Source organism: Gallus gallus, chromosome 25, assembly GCF_016699485.2.
Source record: "Gallus gallus isolate bGalGal1 chromosome 25, bGalGal1.mat.broiler.GRCg7b, whole genome shotgun sequence".
Lineage (NCBI taxonomy): Eukaryota > Metazoa > Chordata > Aves > Galliformes > Phasianidae > Gallus > Gallus gallus.
This window is the reverse complement of record NC_052556.1, coordinates 222921-247341: the sequence shown is the minus strand read 5'-3', so window position 1 is coordinate 247341 and position 24421 is coordinate 222921. Positions and strand designations below refer to the sequence as shown.

The following is a 24421-nucleotide window of genomic DNA, read 5'->3' as shown; positions in this document are numbered from 1 at the left end:
AGGTGGCTTTTGAGCTTAACCCTTTTTTGCTGCTTGTGCAGAGTGTGCCGGAGTCAGCACAGCTCCTGCTGGTAAGCAGCTTTAACAAGAGGACTTCCTTCTGGTTTTGAAAACCTTCACAATGACCAGCACGTGGGAAGAAAGCAGGAGGACCCTCAAGGTCCCCGCTGTTCTCCAACCCTATCCCACAAATGGTTATTGAGCACTTGGAGGAATGGAGCCAGGTAAAACTGCACCTACACCGTCCCCACTTCAAACACACGTGCATAACTACGTGCACATTTGCAGAACCCCGAACACCATCTCTGCTGCACACACATGCAAAAGCCCGTGCACCATCTCTCCTTTTTGCAAGCGTGCAAAACACCATGTACAGTCCGTACACACACATCACGCAGATGCCCCATCCCCACCGCACACTTACACAAAACCCCATGCACAATCCCTACTTCTCACAAGCGTGCAAAATCCCACACACCATCCCCACTGCGCACACACGTGCAGAAGCCCATGCACTACCACCACTGCACACACCGAGCAAAATCCCACACACCACATCCTTACACCGCGCAGAACCGAGTGTGTACCACCCCCCCCCCCCCGTGCGTACTCAATGGACAACGGAGTGCCCATACAGCTGCTTGCTTCCAGCTGTCCCCGAAGCTGCTTTTCGCTTGATACCATCCTGCCTGCAAGCACGCACAGAAAACCCCGCGTGTAAACCTCTGCGTGCCATTCCTCCTGCCAGCAGGCGTGCAGAACCCCACGCACTATTCCTCAGCAACCTGCTGTAATAGATCCTGCACGCCATCCCTCCTGCAAACACGTGCAAAACACCGATCACCACCCCTCCTTCTTTCAAGTCTGCAATACCCCATGCACCATCCCCAAAGCATGCAAACGTAGCAAACCCCACGCACCACCCATCCTTTGCTGCAAGCGTGCAAAACCGCACACGCCACTCCCGCTTCACACACAAGTGCAAAAACCTGTGCACCGTTCTCACCTTACGCACGCATACAACCCCCAGTACCCCATCTCTCTATGCTATAAGTGCGCAGAACCCCATACGCCATCCTCACCACGAGCACACGTGCAAAACCCGACCGCGGCCGCCCCTCCCGCAGCCCCCCCCGGCGCGCGCCATCCCCGCCAGCGCCGCTCCCGCCCGCCGCGCGCGCGCCAACTTTAGCCCCACCCCCTTCTCGCCGCTGTTTAAAGACCCGCGCCGCCGGGACGGGCAGCATCACCTACCAATCATACCGCCTCGGCCGCGGCGCCTCGCAGCCAATGAGAAGCGCGGCGGCGCGGAGAAGCCCCGCCCCGGGGCGGGGGCGTGGCGGCGGAGGGGGCGCCATGCGCCATGTCATGGAGGCGCAGTGTGCGGGCGGCCATTGACGGCGCCGGAGCTGCGCGCGGTGCGGGCCGGCTGCCCGCGGTGATCCCGTGCCCACTCCCCTCTTCCTCTCGGCAGCGGCTGCGTCTCCACGGCCGCACCCCGGCCACCCTCCCTCGCCAGTGCGGAGCCGCGGGAGGGGGGGGGCGATGGAGATGAAGAAGCGCATCAACCTGGAGTTGCGGAACCAGGCCCCCGAGGAGGTGAGCGGCGCCGGGGTACGGCCGCGCTCCCACCGGGGCCATCCCGGTCCCACCCCGGTTCCGGGCCGCACGGCCGCGGCGGCTCCGCCGAATCTGGGTCAGCGGTGGCGCAGGAGCTCCGCGGGGCGCGGGCGGCGCTTTCGGGCCCCGCTCCGCGCCGTTCCGCGGGGCCTCGAAGTTCGTGGCGGGGCGGGGGGTGCGCCGGGCGCTCCTTTGGGGCTTTTACTGATTTGGGGTTTTCTTTCCTCTCGGAGTCCCCGCGTTCGCCGTGCGGTTCGCAACTTGAGCGCGAGGTCACGGGCGCTCCGAGTCCGCCTTCAGCCGCAGCGCGAATCCCTCCCGATTAGCGTTATGTTCTCCATTTAATTTCTCTTAATTTCTTCCCTTTCCGCGGAAGGAGGTCCCGGGGGGCCGCCCCGCCGCGAGTTCTGAACGTCTCGAGTGGCACTGCGCTGCCTCCTCCCTCCCCACCGCTTCCCCTTTCCTAGGAAACTCCCATTTAAATAATGCCATTGATAATAATATTAAAAAGAAGCCCCGAGTTCCCAAGGTGGGAGAATCGGGGAATCGTAGAGTGGCTTAGGTTGAAGGGAACCTTCAGTGTCACTGAGCCATGGAATCACAGCGCAGTTGGGTTGGAAGGGACTTCACAGACCCCCAGTCCCACTCCTTGCCGTGGGTTGGCTGCCCCCCACCAGCTCAGGCTGCCCAGGGTCCCCCCACAGCCTCCGGGACCCCCCGGGGATGGGGCACCCACGCTGCTTTGGGCAGCAGCGCCGCAGCCGTGCCACGGCTCGTGGTTGGGCGCTCAGCACGGATTGCCCAGGGAGGTTGTGGGTTCTTCTCTGGAGATAGTGCAGACCTGCCTGGACGCCTACCTGTGCAGCCTGCTGTAGTGGGCCTGCTTTGCAGGGGGGCTGGATTCGATGATGTCTGGAGGTCCCTTCCAGCCCCAGTGATTCTGTGAATTCTACCCGTTGCCCCACTGTTCCAACTGCCCACGCTCCCGTGGATGCTCTGCGGCAAGGTCAGACGGAACGCCATCAACCCACCCCAGGAGTAAAGTCCGGGCTTGGTATCGCAGCACATGAAGAGAGCAGCCTGATGCACAGGGATTGTGGAAAAGGTGCATTGAGCTGTTTGTTCAGCCCAACAGCCTGTGCTGCCCCGGCTCAGCCGCAGGGATCACAGAAGGGCTGCGTTGTTTGGGGTGCAGATGTGCACTGGAGACGCGGTGCCCCCCCTCAGCTCTACGTATTGTGGATGGAAAACAAACCCATGTTGAGACTTTGCTCAAAGTTGATAAGCTGTGCGAGTGGAGTGCTGCTGCTGCACGAGGTGTCAGCCTTGTAATCACATTAGTTGGAAGTGTACAGGAGAATGGAGCAGTGGCGTTATTAATGTCCTCTCTAATGAGGGATATGTTCCACAAAGGATGAAGTGATTTTTTAAATTAATTAGCTGCTCCTTGCTGCTTCCCCTGCATTGATTATCTCGTTGTTTTAGTGGCAGTGCAAGTTGTTTAATTGGCTTTAATTAACCTGCAGAACTCACTGCTAAAGTAATCAGGAGCCGGGAGGTTTAGGATTTGGAAAGAATTGGAGTGACTGTATGGACTCAAATATACACAGTGAAATGATTGGATTTGATAAATGAGTTAGTGGTTCGCTCATACGGAAAACCACCGATGAGTTTTAGCCCTGACTGATGTGAAGGACCTGCCTGGTGGGATGCCCACCTTTAACAGAGCAAGTTTACCTCCAGCTTCCCCATGGAGAGGTTCCCTTTGTTTCTAGTAGTGCTGTGCTGGAGTTGGGCCCTAGCTTGTGCTGTGCTGTCACCCTGGAAAGCCCTACAAGTGTCCATCAGCAAAGCTGCTGCTTGGATTTTATGGAAACAGCTGCCCAAAATGTTCTCAGTGGAAGGGAAATTGTTGCACGCTCCTCAGGTAGGCTGGTGTCAATGACTTCAGACCACAACTCTAGTCTGAATTATAAAAAAAGACCAACAGAACAACCCCATACCCTCCAAAACAGGCATTTAACAGTCACCAAGCTGTGGTTTCGGTTAAATGTGTGGTTTAGTGGTGCTCATTCAGCTGCCTTGATATCCTGTTTGAAGGTGACGGAGTTGGTGCTCGATAACTGCAAGTCCAGCAATGGGGAGATCGAAGGTCTGAACGATTCCTTTAAGGAACTAGAGTTTCTTAGCATGGCCAACGTGCAGCTGACATCGCTGGCCAAGCTGCCCACGTTGAGTAAGCTCCGAAAGGTACGTGTCTCACCTGTGTCTCACCTGCCCAGACAGCGAGATTTCATAGAATCATGGAATGATTTTAGTTGGAAGGCATCCTAAAAGGTCATCTAGTCCAACTCCACTGTGATGGAAAGCAAATCTAGGGGGTTGAGTCTTCGAGGGTTTGCATATCACAGTGAGACTACAGGCAGCGCAGTGGGACCAAGTCTAGTCTACGTTAACATTTGAAGGTTTTGTGGGCATCTCCAGCTAGTTTGGGCCAAATTGGTCTCAGTTGATGACCCCTACCTAGAGCAGTAAATACTATGTCTGCTCACTGAATGTTGGCCATGTCTTTGGGTGCGGATGGTCAGTAGCAGGCACTTGGTTGCCCAGCCAGTGCAGGACCAGTGCACGTTGCTTGCTGGTCAAAGACATGCTGTGAGTCCGGTATTATCTGTTCTGCAAACTCGGATATCCAAGCCCATGGTGTTTGCAGGAGTACTTCTAAAATTATCAGTTTAAAGGAACATTTTGTAAGCTGAATATTAACCCAGTTAGTGCTGTGGGACTGTGGGAAGTGTTCATCTTTGAGATTAAGCTTCTAAGTTAAAAACTGTGCTTGCTGAATCCGATGGTAAGAAAGGAACCATTTAATTCCTTTACTTTTGCTGTGCAATAGTTGGAGTTGAGCGACAACATCATTTCCGGAGGCCTGGAGGTCCTTGCAGAAAGATGTCCAAATCTCACATATCTAAATCTAAGTGGCAACAAAATCAAAGATCTTGGCACTGTGGAAGCTCTTGTAAGTATGGAATGAGAAGGGCTAATTGAAAATTTAAATGTAATAACCACTGTTTTTTATTAAGTTTTTACAGTAGAATGGTAGAAACAGGTGCAAGGATTTCACATGAGAAGTCTTTTCATGCATGGAAGATGAAACAATGTTGGGTTTAAACTAGTGCAGTGTAAGAAATCAAGTATAAAGATACGTGATATATTTTAGCTACTTTTATTTCTTTTCAGCACAACTGAAAGGCATCCAAAATATGACAATTCTTATCTATTGTACGTGCTGTATGTTATTTTTCCTTTGGCAGCTCAGGTGCGGTGGTGGTGTTTTAGGTTTGTTGGTGATCCAGTTGCTCCTGACTTAATTAACTCAATGTCGTGCTTTTTAGAGACAGTTCTTGTTAATGTAGCACTGTAAAATTCCTTCTGTGTTAGTATTGGGATGTACTGAATAAGAGCTGTTGAGCTTCTGTTTTGTCTTTGATAGAAAAGTTGCCAAGTGAGGTATTGCTGATCCTCTTGTGTTCATTTGCTAAGATATAGCAGTTGCTCGTTAGACAAAATATAAGTTTTCTCTGAACCTGCGAAGTAATTAGGAAATTAGGATGTGTCTGAGGCAGTTGGTTAGAAGCATACCTGAGCAATGGGTGACTTAGGTGGAGGAGGAGGCTGCCTACATCTGCTGCTGCTTGATCTGCATACCCAATGTGTTAGCATACAGATTATTTATTATTTGATAGAGACTGCATTTTTTTTTTAAGCTTCTTGTAAAGGTCGTCTGTCTGCATTCATTGTGGTTTGACCCAGCAGTGGTTGGAATGCTCTACAGAATAAATGCTTTTCAGATCTTAGATGCTTGCCAGGCTGTATGGGTGGATTGTTCTGCATGTGTGTAAAGTCTGAAAGGTGAGATAAATCATCATCAGTTGTCTAATTGTTACTGTTTGGAAAGTAAATTGGGTACTGTAGTTCTCAGTCCTACCAAGTGCATCTCGAGATGCTTGCAGTTAAATCAAAGTGTTTGCTGAAAACCTGCAGGAGCTGAGCTTTTGGGCATGGCTATGAGAACCAAACCAGGCTCTGCAAACAAAAAAGCATCCTCGTATAAGTGTTACGCAGTGTGTGCACGGTGGTCTGTCTGCATGGTTGTGTTGGGCATGCTGCAGATGTGCTGTGCAGCTGATCTGCAAGAGCATTTTCATTAGAAGTTCAAACAACATATTGAATTGAAGTTCTTATTGAGTGAGGAGTAAAATAGTGAGTAGGAATGAAGCGATGGGGGTAAAATAAATTCTGTACCTGACTATATACAGTACTATAACTTGAGGTACGATTTGCTTCTATCAAGAAGGGGGGGAAAAAAAAAACTCCTTGTTTATTTTCAGCAAAATCTTAAAAACTTAAAGAGCCTTGACCTGTTCAACTGTGAGATTACAAACCTCGAGGATTACAGAGACAGCATTTTTGACCTGCTTCAGCAAATCACATACCTAGATGGATTTGACCAGGAAGATAACGAGGCCCCGGACTCAGAAGATGATGATGATGAGGGTAAGATCCTGAAATAAGCTGTGGATACAAATAGTGCACTGTAATAAAGAGATAAATGTAGCATGGATTATAGTGACTTTCTGAGTGCATTGGCATCATACTCCGCTCTTATTTTCGAGGCATATAGTTTTAGAGTTTGTTTGGTATCAGCACACTGGTACAGACTGAAAGATCATCTCAGAGGTTTTCTGCAGAGTTCTTGCAGAAGTGTCTTAAGTGTAGGGAAACAGGAGTAAAGGTACTGTTGCAAAGATTAGAATATATTAAAATTTTATAATAATATATTACAATGATTATAATTAGTTAAAATATAAATATAAATATATTATTAATTATTTTATTATATTTGTTTATTCATTTAATTATTTTTCATTTAATTATTTATTTATGCTATTATAACTATTTATAATTATTAATAATATTATATCATATAATTTATATAATATGTAGTATATTTAATATAAATATAAAAATATAAATAATAATAATATATTATAATAATATATTAAGATATATTATTGCCAGCAGTAATGTACTTTAGCTGAACTGATGCAAAGCAAGGGGACAAACACATTTTATTGTGTTTTCCAATGGAAAGAATGCAAAATGAGGGGTAATTGCTCAAGTATGATACAAATTTTTGCATAAAAGCTGTACAGTTCCTCAATCACTAACGAGGCTATTCCTGTTGTTTTCCTCATTGCTGTTAATCAATTTGAAATGAAACCCATAGGCATAGGTCTGTCGGTGCATGGCTACAAATTCTGTGTTGATGTGATGGTAGGAGGAACACGTGTTCTTCTGGAAACCTGGCTTAGTGGATAATCATCAGAGGCAAAACCGTTAGGAGAAAACATCTAAAATGTGTTTGAGTGTTAGCAAACAGGATAGGGCTGTTGTTAATGTGTGGTGTTGTATGTGTATCCAAATAAATAACTTGCTAAATTTGGGTTATATCTTCTTATGGGAGAGGCTTCCAGTGCTTTCTTCTGGCTTTAATTCATTAGCTAGTGGCTGCCAGTGCCGTGTGCTGGGTCAGGACTGCCAAGTGGTAACCACGTGTCAAAGTGTGGAAATCCGTGCATAAAAGAATTTGGTGAAAGCCAAAAGTCTATAACATAAACGTAGAAATAAACTCAATATGGAAAGTCAATAGGAAAATTAATAGGAATTTGAAAACAAATTTAAGTGTAGAGTCACCTTGTTATTTCTTCTAATTCACTTAACTGGAAGTGTGAACGTGATTATGTACGAAAAGAAATGAGAGATCATCTCTTTGGAGCAGTAGGTGTTTCAGAGTAAGAGATTAAAAACAGATGAAACCAACACAACATACTATATTTACCTTTAAGTATTTCAGTGTTTGGTTTTACAGACAGACTTCTTTTCCACTGATTAAACTTTCTGCTCGCTTGCAGGAATTTACATAGGCAGCTGCTTCAGACATCAAGAACTTTGCCTGAAGCTTGTGATGTAAAAAATTCAGTAGCCTTTCTTCAAGGAAAGATGTTACAGTGGCTAACTTTATTTAAATCATAGTTGTTTCCCACATTACCTGCATTAAAAAAAAATCTGAAAAAAAGCATTAGAACTAGCTTAACCTGGCACATTAGCTTGATTAAAGAGGAGTTAATGAAACTTAACTTACAGCATATTGAGTGCATTATTCATTTCTGAAGGAGACGAAGATGACAATGATGAAGATGAGGATGAAGCTGGTCCTCCAGGGGAATACGAAGAGGAAGATGATGAAGATGATGGAGGCTCAGATCTAGGGGAAGGTGAAGAGGAGGAGGAAGTTGGTCTTTCGTACCTGATGAAAGAAGAGATTCAGGTAAAGTGAAGTTCAGGTGAAGTTAGTATCCTCTCCCAAATGCAAGCAGTGAGGAGAAACTGCCTACAGACTTCTGTGTTAATTTAAATCTATTGGCACTGAGTATTGTGAACACAGCTAGATGCAATGAGGTATTCTAGAATGTTGCTTTCACTGCAATAGGAAGTACTGACTTGAAAGTGAGTGGTGACTGTCAGTTATGAAGGTGCTTCTGGCTGACTTCCTAGGCATGCTTCACTTTTATCCCACCCCTTCAGGCTGCAGGATGCCAGCGTTGTTTTGTTCCCTGTAAATTAAAGAGTCTGTTTTGCCCAGTGTTTTGAAACTATGCACTACCACCAATTAAACACTCAAGTTAGACACATAAAGTAGAATAAATTTATTTTGGAAAACTGAAGAAGTTAGGTCGATCTTCTAAAAGAAGGGAACTCAGCAACAACACATTGCTAGTACTTCAAGTGAGATGAAATGGAAGAAAAGTCTACTTTTTGCTGTAGTAAATACTGCTGCACTTTTGCTCTGTATTCGCTGGAGGTGGTGTTGAAAAGCTGTGAATATTAGTCCCAGGACCTTTTAGGTAAGACTTTGCCATGAAGCAAGTAGAGAATATTAAGCTGGGATAAGAAAACACACAGTTTTCAAGGTTATGGATAGATTCCTGCAGTTCTTGTGTTTCACAGAAGTAAAGCTCAGGAGTCATGATTTGGTCCTCTTCCTTGGCAACTTCAAGACTTTCAGTTGGAGAATGTGTGAAATTTTGTAAGCAAGTCTGTAGCCAAGCAGCTCTCATGTTTCGCATCAGAAATTGTGGATGTCACTTCCATTACTGTTACTGTTGATCAGAGTTTACATCATACCAGCTTCGTGTCCCATGGATGTGCAGGAAATCTTCATCTAAACTCTTCTTTTTTCTGCATTTTGTTCTTCTAACCTAATCAGAAGGCAGATTTGTTGTCTTCTGCACTCTTACAAGTGTAACTCCATACTTATGTTGCTACTCTGAAGAGGCTGAAATTTTTTTAATTCCTCCTAAGGATCAGCATTTAAGCAAAGTTTACATATACTGCAATTCTTTAGAAATATTTCACAATTTTTTTGAAGGATGAAGACGACGATGATGATTATGTTGAAGAAGGAGGTGACGAGGAGGAAGAAGGTAAGTCCTCAGCTTAAGTATTAATGTTAACTAAAACAATTATTCTGCAACCCAGCAAGTCTGAGATGTGGAACTTTGCAGACAAAAAGCACTGACTGGTTTGTTTCTGTAGATGTATTAAGCTTAAGCATGAGCCTGAGAAGATAGTGTAGCAGCTCTGTAGCATTTGGTATTTTTTTCTCCTCTCTTGTAAAATAAAAAGAAGGAAGAAATGACAGTCTTCCAAGACTTCTGTTGAAGTATCTTTCTAAAACAGAAGAGCTTGCATTTTCTACGCAGGCAGAAATACTAGTTTTTCAAGAGGGAGAGGAGATGGATGCACTCTTCTGTATACTTTGTATGTGGTACATCCATTAAAATGCCTTCACTGGCAAAGCCTCAGAAGCAACAGTAGCTGTAGTCCTCTATTAAGATGAAAATGGCTTCCTCGGTGAAACTTTTCACTTAAGAGGAAACTCTGGAGTGCAAACCATTTCATCTTTCAGTGCCAGCCGGACAGATGTGTTACTCATTCTTTTTTGCACCTTGTTTGAGGCTTGCAAACCTTTCAGGCTCGGGACCAGCCTTAAGTTTGAAGCTCCTCATCTGTTTCGGAGCACTGGGAAAGAAGTTGCAGTATTGGCAGAAGGCTAATTCTTAGTTCTTGTGCTCTTATCAGGCATTCTGCTTAGTAGGCTGAGAGATGGGTTGCTTGGTTGTATGCATCTCTGTGTTCCACGTGGTGAGATTGACACCATGTGGGACTACCAGGTTATTACTAGCCAGCAGTTGCTGAACTTCTTCAGAAAATAAATATATCAAGCTTCATCTTAAAATCAGCTGGCTTTTCCTTCTCTTATTTAAATTTCTAAAATTTCTCATTAGACTGGTGCCCACCTGATTTATATGCTTGGCTTAATGGAGCAGTTTTTGGAGATGTATATCTTGCACTTGAAAAACTGGAATTCTGAAGTAGCAATGCTCAATTCTTCCCTTTTTGCAATTGCAGCATTCAAATCTATTAAGACAACAAAGCGGGTGGTTAGGATGGCTAATTAGCCAGGAAATGACTGTTGGAAATTAAATCTGTTAGGTTTGACAAAATTGCATTTCATGATTCCACCACAAGAGCGCATAGTCCACTGCCTGAGTTAGACATATTTCTAAGAATAAGCTGAGATATTTACCCAAGAAGCAGTTTGTCAAGTGGAGAGAGATCAGAGCAGATTCGATTTGGTATCTGCAGAAACTGCTGGATTTGGGGCTGAATGCATGCACTTTCAACAAATCAGATGGAAAAAATACTATTTCCATTTTAGTTCTTAAATACATGCTAACGATCATTTATATATACACTTCCTATTGGTGCGTCTTATTTAATGTTCTGTAGTGCTTAGATTATATTTAGTTGAATACAGCCTGCCTGAATTATTCAGGGTAAGGTAAACCGATCTTTTTTGAGAACCATAAGCACCTCATGTTATAGTGGTGAACACGTTAGGTACACACAGTAATCTATTTCCATTACCTTTTGCTGAATGCTTTAACGTTGTGATGTCTGAACAGAGTGTAATGAGATCTTTTCCTTAGCAGAGGGTATTCGAGGGGAGAAGAGGAAACGAGATCCTGAAGATGAAGGCGAGGAAGAGGATGATTAATTTGTTATAGACAATGTAGGACCAGATTCTTAAGTTACAGAATACGCAATAGTGATTATGCAGATCTGTATGTCTCCATGTACCATAGATGTCCCTACAGAAAATGTTAACTTTTTATAGGAGAAGTGTGGTTTTACTATTCTTGCCCTTTTTATCATTCCAAATACGATATAATAGCCTGTTAGTTAACCTATATGTAGAAAAACAATTTTCAACAATATATTCACTGAAGCCATTGTCAAGTTTTCCCCCTAGAATTTTATTAGGAGCTCTTTAATTTTATACAAGCTTGCTGTGTTGGTCATCATTTCTCCACAGTTAAAACACCTATCTTGCATGGATTTAATACCATGAATTTTCTTGGAGATTTTCAGGTTTTTATGCTTAAGTTGAACTCAGAAATGCTATGTGGCAAATTTGAGTCTGTTTCCAATGAGGAGTTGACAATAGTCTTGAGTTTACCAGAGGTTCTGTTTGAATTCAACAACTAGATTGCGCTTTGCTTCAGCTTTAGAAAAGGTGACTCCGGTAACTTTTTAAAGTCTTCTATCCTGATTTGCACGTTAACATTGCAAAGCCTAAGTGGGTTTCAGAAGATTCTTTTTTTTTTTTTCTGCTTGTTTAGAAGTTTGGTGTTTGCTCGAGATACATTCCCAAAGATATCTTGGCAAACTGAGAGGGCTGTAATCCTCAAAATCTTCTCTCCAAAACATACAATCACTGCAGGTATTAACAGAAGTAACTAATCTCTAGTTTTAAACTGTTGTACAAAAAGTGTTGGAACTTTCACTCACTTAGCTCTTGCGCTGTCATTTCAGGAATTCTGCAACAATCATTGTGCTTGGCTATAAAATATTTGCATTTCTAATGCAGAAGTTAACGGGTAACTCCTTCAAGCACACTTTTCGGACTCCCCCCACATACTTTTATAAAATCATTGAAGGGGGAAAGACCTTACATGTCACCTCTTAAATTTTTTAAGTCTGGTTGTGGGCAAAATGTTCAAGTCCATGTATAATACTAGCTAATCATTCAGGGTTTTTTATATCGAATGGCTGCAGAAACTTGTTCCATTGCTTACGGTTGGTGGCAGGTACAGGAGACATGCAGACAAGCTCTTTTCTAGCAGCCTGGTTGTGACCAAGAGGCCGTAATAATTCTGCCCAGTGGATTCATGTGTTGCATTTGAGCCGCGGCAAAACAAGTTCAAACATACAGCGTTCCTTTTCCAGTCATCATTTGGATTTATAGCAGTAGTCTTGATATAAAACTAATTTACATTGTTTCACGTAGGTACTGAACCAAATATCACACACAGCTTTATTCAAGAGACTTATTTTTATATCTGTCTTGGCTGACGATAGCTGTCATTAAGCTGGGGGAGACACCAAGGGTGGGGAGGAGGGAGATTTCCTGGACCTAAGTAAAAGTCAGTCACCCATAGACTGGTTACTTGTGAATATTTAATAAGGTATTTCACACACTAGCAGACTTTTTAAATGTGACTTCCAGCTCTTAAGTTTAGACACTGCAGGGTTGAAGTTGTTCTGCAAAGCCCAATTTCTTGTGTGTGTGTTTTTTTTTTTCCCCCCAAATAGAGCCTTAAATTACAGTTTCTCGTGTAGCTGTGAAGCATAGCCAGCCATTAAAGGTGTCTGAATGAAATGAGTCAGGCAGATGGCAATATACTTGGAAATAAACTGACTAAAAGTTGTGCAGTTTTTAATGAATATCTGTAAAGACACTAGAAAAGTAGTGGTGAAACTACATTTGCAACCACAATCTAAGTTCCTGTGTTTGTGTATGAATACTGAATGAATAGAAATCTTAGGTAAGTGCACATCCTATCTTGTCATGGAGGCTCTGTGTTCGAGGCAGTTGTTTTGTGATCAGCTTTGAGATAGAAAAGTGTTTTTCCACCTTTTTGCTTTTTTTTAATCTCAGTGAATGATGATTGAAAATTATTATTTATAAGTGTGCACTCTTGAAGTACTTCATTATCAGGGTTTTCCTTAACTATCTCTTACTGATGCATATAAAATTAGTTTTAAATGGGAACATTCACTATTCTGAATTAAAATTATTTCAGTACCAGTCATGTTTCAGTAAACAGGTCCAATTTTAACATTGAATGAGCTAATGTAACAAAGCAAAATGAGCTTAGAAGGGGTAAGCAGACTTTCCCTAAGATATGCAGACTTAACACTTCCTAAATCAACTTGCAGTATAGTGCATCAGCTGCTACATCTAAAAAATCTGAGCCTCACATGAAACTTAGTTCCTAAGTAATTTTGTCTTTTCCTCAGCATTACCATCTAAGTATCATTTCATATTTGTCAGCTTGGCATGCAATTAAACAGCATAGCATTTTTTTAAAAAATAAATAATACGGAGCCTCCAGATAACTTTTGAAACTTTTTTGCTTGGTGGGTGGTCTTTTCATGCGAATACGTAGGGGTGGGTTTTATATTTTGTAGAGGTTTTGTCCTATTTCAATGCTCTTTGTATGGCAGTATGTATATAGTGCGTTTTGGTTCCTTATCAGACTCTTTCCTTAAACTTTGGAGTAACTGATTTTGTGCAACTGTGTTTTGAATAAAGCCATGACAGTGTTAAATTTAACAACCCTGCAGCACTCTTCTGATAATTTTTAGTTGTAACAAAACATGTTTCCTCCCTACGTGTGCTGTAAATTTTAAATTAAAAAGTTTTCAAACTGAATTATTTCAAATAAATTGAGACTGTTGTATTGGATTACTTCTTTTAGTATGTTACATCTGCGAAGAGAAGGCTGTGTTCGGGAATGCAGTTCAGAGGTGAGTCTTCCTGGTGTCTTTTTGCTACTGAGGAACTTGGAGAACTGTATCTTCTGGGTCTAGACTTTGTATTTAGTGGTACTGTAGTTCTTGGTAACGTTGTAGTTGATGAAGGACACAATGTACAACCTAAACTGGTGTTTGGGTAGTTCACTTCAGTGTTTCCAGATGAGTTTAATATAGAAACCGGTGTTGGAGCTGACAAGGCCTTTGTGTTCTCTATAAATCCACACCGTTTGAGTGAAGTTAGTATGGCTGAGTCTGAAGGGGAAAAAAAAAAATGAAAATCAAGAGACAGTTTGTCTTTTGTTCTTTATCAGCGTTGACTTGATGTGTCTGGCAGCCCCAGCTCTTTCGATGTGCATAAGTGACTGCTCATTGAAGAACAGTGCTTTTTTATTATTATTTCTTTTTCCTCCTATACAGATGGGCATCGCATTGTCTTTATCTTGGGATTAGTCCAGCATTCTTGGTAAGAATTCCCTGGGCACACTTGAGAAAGCTAGTAACTAAACATGCTTTTCTTGTACTAGATGGGCGATTAGCAAATAAATAGATGGTTTTCTGGGCGGAAAGGGTGAGGGGAGGCAGTTGCCTGTCTGTCTCAAGCCACGCCGGCTGCATGCTCCACGTGCACCAGTTTGCCCAGTTGCAAAGAGGGCTGACCAGAGCTTGCAACAATGCAAGGCCAGTGTGCTTTTGGAAGATAATGGTGGTTTTAACTAAAGCCGAGATATGTTATTCTGGCAAAGACAGGATGTTCCCAGTATGGGAAGGATGCAGAGCTGTTGGAGCAGGTCCAGAGGAGGCCACGAAGATGATCAGAGGCTTAGAGTACCTCTCCTGTGAGGAAAGGTTGAGGGAGTTGGGTTTGTTTAGCTTGGAGAAGGCTCCAGGGAGTCCTGTTTGCAGCCTTCCATTACTTGGGAGCAGGGTAAGGAGGAGTGAGGCAGACTTCTTTCGTGGCTTAATAGTGGTAGGACAAGCAGGGATGGCTTTAAACTAAAAGATGAAAATTAGGTTAGATCTTAAGAAGAAATTGCTTAGTGGGTGGTGAGACCCTAGCATAGCTGCCCAGAGAAGTGTGGATGCCCCATCTCTGGAGGTGTCTGAGGCCAGGCTGAATGGGATCCTGGAAGCATCTGGTGCGGTGCAACCAGTCCACAGCAGGGTGTTGGAACCGGATCTCTAAGGTCCCTCCCAGCCCTGGCCATCCTATGATTGCACGAAATGCAGCGCTCTGTAGGCGTGTCTTCCAAGTTGGGAAAAACCGGCTGGGTGGGAGCTGACGCTCTGGAGCTGGTTCTGTGAGGAGAGCTGCCTGCTGCAGCCTGCACTGAACCACAGCCATGCAGTGATTCCTGGCCCTGTGCTGAGGCGCGGGCTTCCACACAGCAGAGCTGCCCTCCCCAAGGGCTGGAAGCCTTCCCGAAGGTTCCTGCTGTCCTCCATTTTGTTGCAGTCACACCAAGCCCGGCCGGGTGGCTGTCTCTCTTCTGCTCCTTCTTCCTCCTCCTCTCAGCACTCCTGTCTTTGGTTGCCCCACCTGTCGCTCTCCAGCTGCCTTACACCGCCCCTTTCGACCCTTATCTCCCCATTCCAGCCACGTCCCTCCCCTCCCTTTCCTTCCTATCGCGAGGAGCGGCACCATCCTCTACCCCCTCCCCAGCCCGAGGGCGCGCGGGGCCCAGGAGAGCGGGAAACCGTTACCCACGGGGTTCCCCAGCTCCGGGCCGCAGGGGCCGAGCGGCGACCCCGCCGCTGATTGGCTGAGATTTGCCGCAGTTCCGCCCCTCCGCGCGGCCCCGTCTTCCTGCCCGGCCCCGCGCGCGGCAGGGACGGCTTTGAAAAGGGGCCGCGCTTTTCCTCCTAACGGCTGAGGTGGGGCCTCAGGGCCGCGTAGCCGTGTGCCGTTACCCCCTCAGTGCGAGCCCTGTGCCCGTGGAAGAAAGCAAAGCGTATTTCCGAGTCCAGGCACACGCAGTAAGAATTATTTCCGGCGTCCTGTGTGAGGGAGGGTGCGCGCAGCTGGGCTTTGCTGTGGGCTCTGGTGATGATCCGTGTGAAGTCCAGAGAAGCCTAAGCCATCCTACGTTCTGAAGAAGTCCCTCTTGTGAAGGGATACACAGAGCTTTTCCTCATCCCGAAGCGGTTTGCTTTATCCCAGTACACGCAGTTAAACAAGATTAAACAGCAGCAATACGCATTTGCCCCTCAAAAGAATTCAGGTTATATGAAATCAACACCCATGCGCATGTTTCAGAATAGGCATTTATAGTTCAGTACTTCTAATTATTTTTAAGTGTATACGGCCAAGTCTTTCTCTCTGGTTACAGGAAAGCCTTTTGGATAACATCTGGTACCTCTCTTTGCATTTAAACCTCTCAATAGCTGTTGGTCCCAGTTGATTCTTGTCAGAATAGTGAATAAATATAACTCCTTAAACGTATGCATATATATTATTTTTTATGTATGCATATATATAAAATAAGAGATTTTCATAAGCATTTCCAAGCAAACAGGTGCTTGGCTTTCTCCATACCAACTCCCAGTTCTCTGATGGACTCAACTCTGCACAGCGCTCGGAGCATCTCAGAACAGCCAAACCACTGCCAGCTTCAAACAAACGAGAAGAATTTATCAGTAAAACAAGACAAAAATGAAAGCAACAGGCTGAATGGGAAGAGATGGAAGGAGGGGTGGCTGTGCTTCTGGGATTCGGGAGCCTGGTGAGCCCATACCGTTCTTTAAGTCTTCCCCGTAAATAATCACTCTATGCTAAATGTTGAGCGTGATCACACTTCTTGTGTGCATCAATCCAGTGCTCATGCTGAGGTTCATGTAGCTCTGCAGCCTGAGATCGCATCTCTTGAAATACTTACAGCTTCTGGTGTTTAAGATAAATGCATGTGTTTGGGGCTTGCTTTCTTTGAAGCAAAGACTTTGTGAGATTAAAGTATTTTATCTTACGCTATAATTAGGGGTATTTCCATCTCAACTGTTGCATATTGCTAGGGGCAGTAGGGTTGGTTCCCTGTTCTCCAACATCAATATGTTTAATAAGATTAATAAGAGGCTTTCCCTGAGAGAGCCTCTCTTTTTTTTTGCAGACATGTAGAGTTACTCCTTATTCAAATCACAGATCTGAGCAGACTAGTTGTGCCTTTGTAAGAATGAGAAGGGATGGAAGGAGAAAGAATATTAATGTATCTCTGCTCTGGATTTCTGCATAGCTGTAGGCTTAAAATTCTGCATAATTTCTGCATTAAGGTTAAACATTTTCACTACAAAGGAAATTCCAGGAACGTGATACTATTGAAAAGCAAAAATATTTCCTAGAACAAAGTGAGGAATCATGAAGATAGTAATATGAACCACCCACTGAGACAACCGTTAAAATTTGGAAATTCTTACTGCATGTCTTTTATTGCAGGTCTTTTAAAAGCTTTATTTGCAACTTTGGCAAATCCCCCAATACGTTTCTTTTTCCTCTCTCTAGTATGTCTGAATTTCTAATGGTATAAAATACGTACATTTCCTAGCAATCAGACATCAGTTCTACATGAAAACATAGTGCAAATATTCTTTGCTGCGTATGTGTGTATGTTTTAGAATATAATAGAATTTTAGAAGTATTTTAAAAAGAGAAGATTATATGAGGGAGAACTGGAAAGCAGCAGAAGTTCTCTTTAACCTCTGTAAGGAAGAGTAAGAGTAAGAGCAGCATGCAGTATGTGGAGCAAGCTTCTGAGGACCAGGTAAGGAGAGAGAGTGGAACTGAGAACTCCCAGTGCACGTGGATCTGCTGTTCGTAATCCTCTGCTGTTAGCAAAGGGCTTGGAGCTCTGTTCTGAAATTCCAAGAGCCTGCTTAAGTCGTGCTGAATCTGCCTCTGAATGCTGGAAATTTCTTAGCAGTTAGTATTTAGATGAATAGTACTCTTAGATATACATCTTTAATCTCCGTAAGAGTTGCCCACACTCTTGATGGAATTACTCATGGACAAATCACAATAGAATCGTAGAATCGTTGGAGTTGAAAGGGATGTTTAAACATCATCTAGTCCAACTTCCCTGCAATGAACAGGGACACCCATAGCTCAGTTAGGTTGCTCAGAACCTGGTCCAGCCTGACCTTGAATGTCTCCAAGGATGTGGCATCCACCACCTCCCTGAGCAACGTGCACCTCACTACCCTTATTGAAAAAAACTTCTTCCTTATATCCAAACTAAATCTCCCCTCCTTTAGTTTGAAACCGTTTTCCCTTGTCCTATCACAACAGACCCTGCTAAAGAGTCCATCCCCTTCTTTCTTACTTCTTCCCTTTAGATTCTAAAAGGCTGCTATCAGGTCTCCCTGGTGCCTTCTATTCTCCAGGCTGAACAGCCCCAGCTGGCTTTGGTGACAGCAACTATGTCGTTGTTTTCTAGTAGCATGGTGCCTTCCAGCCTTTTCTGTTTGTTTCCCAAGCTGTGAGCATTGGTGTAGAGGCAAGTCAGCTGGGCAGCTGACCTTGACACCTTCTTAGAGAATAACTCCTTAATTCCTTAATGTATTTCCCTTGAATTTCCTCTTGCCTTCTTCTATTGCTTTAGTGGTCCCTGGTTCCTTGTCATTCGATTTCAAGTGTGCTGCAGTATGGCTAGCACATCTCAGGGCAGCAGGTTGAGGGCCCCCACGAGCACTGTGTCCCTCTAACCTAGCTATGCTGTCCCACACATTGCTGTGGGCATGCTCACTATCAACCCCTCCGTCAGAATTCAAAAACAGGCAAGTGAAGCTAAGAGAAGTCACAGAGTTAAGAAAGTGGAAGCAAATCCATTTATTAAGACTCGATTTTCTTTAATAGGCCATAACATGTACCTGGTTTTGTTGTTTAAAATGCACTTATTCTAGAATGTATGTGGAAATTGCTGTCTCCCAGATGTTTCCAGTATGGCATGATTAGAAAAGAAGAAAGCTGAAGGAACTCGCCATGTACGTTCACTCAGCTACAGGATTTTTTCCCCAGCTCTTCATGACTATTAGCAGCTCCAGAAGTACCGGTGACAAGTTATTTGGGTGTGATGGCAGCAGAGCCCAGAGCCAGTCACTTCTCTTCTGACCAGAGTGCCAACGGAAAGCTTGCAAATACACGGACCACATCCAGCTGTCTTGCATCATTGCAGTGACGGAAAGCAGCAGTAAAGTTGACAAAGTCAGAAGCACTCAAAACTACTCCAAGAGCTGTATATTACAAATTCCCAAACTAGATACTGTCCTGTCCTCTACTGGTCACACCATCAGAAGCCGGTGTGACAAATACATTCTATCACGCTCCTGGGGGAAAGCACGGCCGTCAAAAAACATACTGCTGTGTTCTGGAGCGATAGAAAGAAACTGCGTGCTGAGACGCTTGGAATAGTTTGTTTTCTCCTTCCGTGAAAACCCACGGGGAGGCGGAAGGGGACAATCTCCTGTATCTCGCTCCGGAGCGACCTCGTCTGGTAGATGCTGGGAATGGTGCCGGTAGCTGCGGTGGTGGTGGTGGTGGCGGTGGTAGTGAGCAGTAGCTGGGCTGCTCACAGAATCACAGAATGGCCTGGGTTGGAAGGGACCTCAAGGATCATGAACTTCCAACCCCCCTGCCAGGCAGGGCCACCAACATCCCCATTTACCAGACCAGGTTGCCCAGGGCCCCATCCAACCTGGCCTTGAACACCTCCAGGGATGGACGGGGCATCCACAGCCTCTCTGGGCAGCCTGTTCCAGCACATCACCTCTCTCCTTGTAAAGAACTTCCCCCTGACATCCAACCTAAATCTTCCCTCTTTCAACTTAAAGCCGTTCCCCCTTGTCCTGCTGTTATCTACCCTTTCAAAGAGTTTACTCCCTTCCTGTTTATAGGCTCCCTTTAGGTACTGAAAGGCTGCAATGGGGTCACCCCACAGCCTTCTCTTCTCCAGGCTGTATAAGCCCAGCTCCCTCAGCCTGTCTTCGTAAGGGAGCTGCTCCAGCCCCCTGATCATCTTCGTGGCCCTCCTCTGGACCCTCTCCAACAGCTCTCTGTCTTTCTTGTACTGAGGGCTCCATACCTGGACACAGTACCCATCGGCACCAGGCAGGGCACGAGCTGCTGTCTGTGACTGACCCGGTCACCCAACGTTTTGTTCTTTCCCTGTTCTGACACGCAATTCTTCCTCTGTTAATGAGTGCGTGCACACCTCCGTACAGGGCCGGGGAAATGAGTCTGACCACTTTGGGGGCACCTATGTGCTGCTGCAGTAGCTCATTTACCACTTAGTGAATAGGAAGTGCGGAGAAGAAAGAGGAAGCAGGCATCATAAATAAATAAATAAATAAATAAATAAATAAATAAATAAATAAATAAATACAGCAGTTCCCTGATGGCACATCCCCTGATGGTTTTAGGAACACGGCAGATCAGCAGGCCTCGCAGGCAGGACCTGGCCCTTGGAGTAGTGAGCGCTAGAGGGCAGCATCCACGCGGCCACGGCCGGCAGAGCTCCGTGTTTCCGGAGGACCTCAGATCAAGCAATTTGTGAAGGAGAAATGATAACGTCTTAAAATGGCATATTTTAGTGCGCTCTGGACTGTGTAGCTGCATTCATTTAATCAAAACTGCTATTCTAAGGATGAAAATACAGTAAAATAAATAGCGCACATTTCTGTCAACAGTTATACCTGAGAATCTAATAAATGATTTGGTTTAATATTCAACATTTGTACTTGCTCCAGTAGTTCATCTATAATCCCTGCCTTTGCAACAGCCAGAAGTTACACATAACACGTAGTTATTTCCCCCTTTGTTATGGAGCTGTGGCAGACGACTGCATTCTAAAAATGTTTCTTTTTGCTTGATTCAGTTTGGAACATTTGCTCAGGGTGGGGAGAAGTTTTCGGAATGCACAAACTAGGTGTGATGAATTCTGAAAGTCTGAACTAGTTCGAGCTGACCCTGACAACTGAGCTCATCAAACTCTGTGGGTTTTAATTTTGTGGAATATCGTGTGTCTTCATGTCTATACTAGTGCATAGTAGGAAGTGCTGAAAAGAACAGCTGTAAGGAGAGTTCCATTTTTTTGAGCTGACAGACAAATGGCACTTGGTGCAGCATCCTCTGCTCTTGCCAGCTGAGTGTTAGTGACCAGAAAGTACAGCTTGGGGAACAAGCGGGGCAGTGTGCAGGGCCTGAAAGACCTCATTCATGCAGCAGCCTGCAGGATCTTGTGCGACATTGTCTGGTATGCGTTAGCTTTGTGAAATTAGTACTCCACATTTTTTACCAAAAAAAAAAGAAAAAAAAGAAAAGAAGAAGAAAGAAAGAGAGAGAGAAAGGGAGAAAAGAGAAAGAGAGAGAGAAAGAAAGAAAGAAAGTTTGCCTTCTCTTCTTCATTTACACTTCCAAATAATCTGTCCAAAAGATTTAGTTGTCAGACTCATGTTTGGGGTTCACACACGATGAGGCCACTGTTACAATATTTTAGCAAGCATGCTCTGTAAAAAGTAAAAAGTAGTGTTCTTTCTGTTCTCCCAGATATGTCTTGAATTTTTAAGATGACCATATTGGGTAGGTTTTTACTAGGCCAAAAGCTTTCCAGCAGAACTTTATTTCCAAAACATTCAGTAGTTTTCATTTCCTATCTCTGGTAGAAATACAGGTCTGGTCACATGGGAATTGGTCACATATCCAGGATTTGTTTTGGGGTTTGTTTTCATTCATTCTTCTTTCCCAAATATTCTGATCCTATCACAGTTTGCTTACAGTTTGTTTATAATAACATACTATCCAAGACAACACACTTCAAATCCTATTGCATTTACTAAATTTAGTGGATGATTTCCCAAATACATAAGTAATAATAGTAATTAATTACATCCTTTGGGCCAGAATAACCTCAATAAGTTGCAGTGGAGGATCTGGTCCTATAGCTTTTGCTTCTCTAATTGCATAAAGCAGCTGTAATCTCACCAGATCCAGTCACTGGTGTATTCCTTTCTGCCCTGGAGTCTCCCCAGGTGATGGATAGCCACTTTCCTATCATCTTCTTTCTGAGCTTACTGCTGCTCATTATTGGGAAAACGGAGCTGTAGCTGGACTAATGTTGTACCATAGTAAATGTAAGGATCCCTAATCAAAATCTGGACCAGGATGTTGAAATAATGTAACCAAATCTTATGCTTAGGAACTGATGGTTTTTAGGAGGTATTTCTCCTCTCCAGGGTCTGTGAGCAGAATTAGAAAAAATAATGCTTAGTAACTGAGCTGTGCATTACTTTGGAGCATGAAGCGGCAGCAGATGCCTGAAGAAGGATGCCAAGCTAGAAGATGAATAACTGAATGCAATAAGGAAAAATTTTCTCTTTACATACCTCTAGTACAACAGAAGCAATCAGGTTAATTATTGGCCTGTGTCAGAAAGTGCCGCATGCTGAGCTATCAATCTGTCTTTCTAGGTAGCAGGTGTTCTGAGCGTCAACACCATTTCCTATCATACCTGGGAGCTTCTTGGCACCTTCTTTTTCTCCTTCCAACCAGGAAACAAGTGGGTGATACAAAAATGTGTATCTCAATACCTAAAATCAATCCTGTTAAATGTAGTCACTTAGAATCCATATGCCTGTCATGTATTTTAACATAAAAGCCTGCCTCTGAGCTGCAGCCAGGACACGCCTAATCACAAACAGCTGGAAATACGGTGCCATCATAAGAGGGCAGAGCAACACTACTTTTCATCCACCTTCCCATAAACTGCATGCAGGACAAAGAGTGAAGTCAAACTACTGCCAAAACTTTCCTCATACATCATCTAAGTACCCTGGAAAGCAAAGGTTGGGCTTCAGACTGAGCAATTTTTTTATGCAAGTAACTGCTTGTTGTGTTCATACAAGTAATCAGACCACAGCAGCACTGCTCGTTTCTCAGCCACTTCACATCTGTGGGAACTGGGCTGCAGCCAAGAGCCATGGGCAGTGCTGTACAGTCTCAGAGCAAAAGGTTTCTGATATATGTATAACAGAAGAGGCAACACATGGAGGCAGACATCATCAACATGAAACCATAAAGAAACACTGAGATCACCTTGTGAACCAGAAATGCTGGCACGTTACAGCTTAATGGTGACCAGTGACTTTGGACACAACACAACAGAAGAGGTGATAATAGTATAAGTAATAACACAAGCTAATAAATCGTTTCAAAAGTAATGCCTCCTGTTCATTTCCATGGAAACTACAATGGATACAAAGAACACAATAGCACTATTTCAGAGAGGAGGGCAACAAAATGTAATGGAATATTATTGAGAAGGTTCATTGTTTACTGCCATACCACCAACATCTGCTTTTGAAGTTGTGGGCCAACATAATAAAATAAGAGGCATTACTTTCAGAGCAGCCCTTGTATCTGGTGTTTCTTGTTTGAAAGACGGTACTAAAACCTACCATTTGGACACAAATGAACAAAATATTAAATCAAATGTAGGATTAAAAGTCCTTTTGGTTTGGTGGTTTGTTTTTTGTTTGTTTTGCAGAAGAGTAAGAAAGATCTCATCAGAATTGAGGAAGTGAAGATGCTTTTGTACAGCACTTCTGGCAGTATCCCATAAATGAACAAAAAAGAGAAGGCAAACAAGCTAGTAGACAAGAAAGAAACGTAACAGGAAGGGAGGTGGGTGAAATTGTTAGGTACTACACTGTAGTACCTCGGTTCTTATGCAAACTACACAAATATCTTTAAAAATGAATCCAGCACATATAGATTTAATGACAAGGAGTACACTGTGAGACTTAAAATGCTGTGTAGAAGTTATGGCTCACTAAGAATGTGAAAAGCACGTGGGCAGGAGAGTGAGAAGCAATTGTATTAAGTATAGGAAAGAATCAAAGACAGAAAATGCAAGAAATCAGTGATTTGAAGCTGTCAGAACACGGTGTTCGCGGTGTCTGCTCTTGCACTAGGTACCCCAGCAAGTCTCCTGATAACAAGCACGCTGAAGCCTTGGTTTGACATCTCATTCAAAACATTTGAGCATGAAGATCTATTGTTTCCCTGCCAAAGTAAGTGGCTTTTTTCCCTAACTGTAACGTGCCGTCCTCAGACCTGCTCTTCCCCATTAGAGGTGGTGAGCACTGTTTAGCTAGTGATCATCTTTTATTCCTGTGCTGGATGTTGAATTCTGATTTAATTCTTGTTTCTGCAGTGCACGCTTACAAATGGCTAAAATTGCTTGTTCATCTCAGCAATTGTATTTCAGGGAACAGAAGCAGAAGCTGCCTGAGCTTAGAGCCCATAGCAACAACTGTCCTAACTTAATGTAATTAACACTGCTATCGCTAAGGTGTGCTTGTCCTGCTATTGAGAAAGAAAAATCCAGATTGCTTAGGGCACATGACAGATACTTTGGTATCTGCTGTGGTATGAGAGCAACTGCAAATATCACATATTAAACCCAGTATCTTATTTTTTACCTTGATAGAACAAATAATTTGTCATTAGAGTCCAGTTTCTGTCTGAATGAGAGTGGCACAGGTCAGCTCAGTGCCGTTTAGCTCCTGATAGAAGCCCAAAATAAAGAGATAGTTTGATACTTGCTGTGATCAGTTATACCCCAAGGCATGACATCTGATTACTCTTATCTTAAAAGGCATAGCAGCAGATGTTATTAGTAGTCATAAAATTATTAAACCTCTATATCTGACTTTATGGTAGCTCCTAAATCAAAAAGAAGACAAAAACGTACTCAAGATTTCACAATAAATGATCACTTTTCATTTTTCATTCCCATCAGGAGAAGGGGTG

General features: G+C 43.8%; 1 protein-coding gene across 7 annotated transcripts; it reads left to right on the top strand.

Annotated features, from left to right (window-relative positions):
• Positions 1 to 1338: 1338 nt before the first annotated feature.
• Positions 1339 to 23115, top strand: ANP32E (acidic nuclear phosphoprotein 32 family member E). Of its 7 annotated transcripts, none has more exons than XR_005841795.2 (9): positions 1339 to 1599; positions 3721 to 3870; positions 4517 to 4639; positions 6012 to 6177; positions 7857 to 8011; positions 9113 to 9167; positions 13572 to 13620; positions 14047 to 16349; positions 20032 to 20340. XR_005841795.2 is itself a non-coding variant. In XM_040652361.2 (9 exons), exons 1-9 carry the CDS (start codon positions 1546 to 1548, stop codon positions 22228 to 22230), a joined length of 951 nt encoding a protein of 316 aa, XP_040508295.1. In that variant the 5' UTR covers positions 1339 to 1545; the 3' UTR covers positions 22231 to 23115. The 7 variants fall into 7 exon arrangements, 6 of the variants coding, with proteins under 6 accessions (XP_040508295.1, XP_040508297.1, XP_040508296.1 ...); XM_040652361.2 differs by lacking the exon at positions 20032 to 20340 and adding an exon at positions 22078 to 23115 and having other exon boundaries at positions 14047 to 14092; XM_040652363.2 differs by having other exon boundaries at positions 14047 to 14092.
• Positions 23116 to 24421: the final 1306 nt, after the last annotated feature.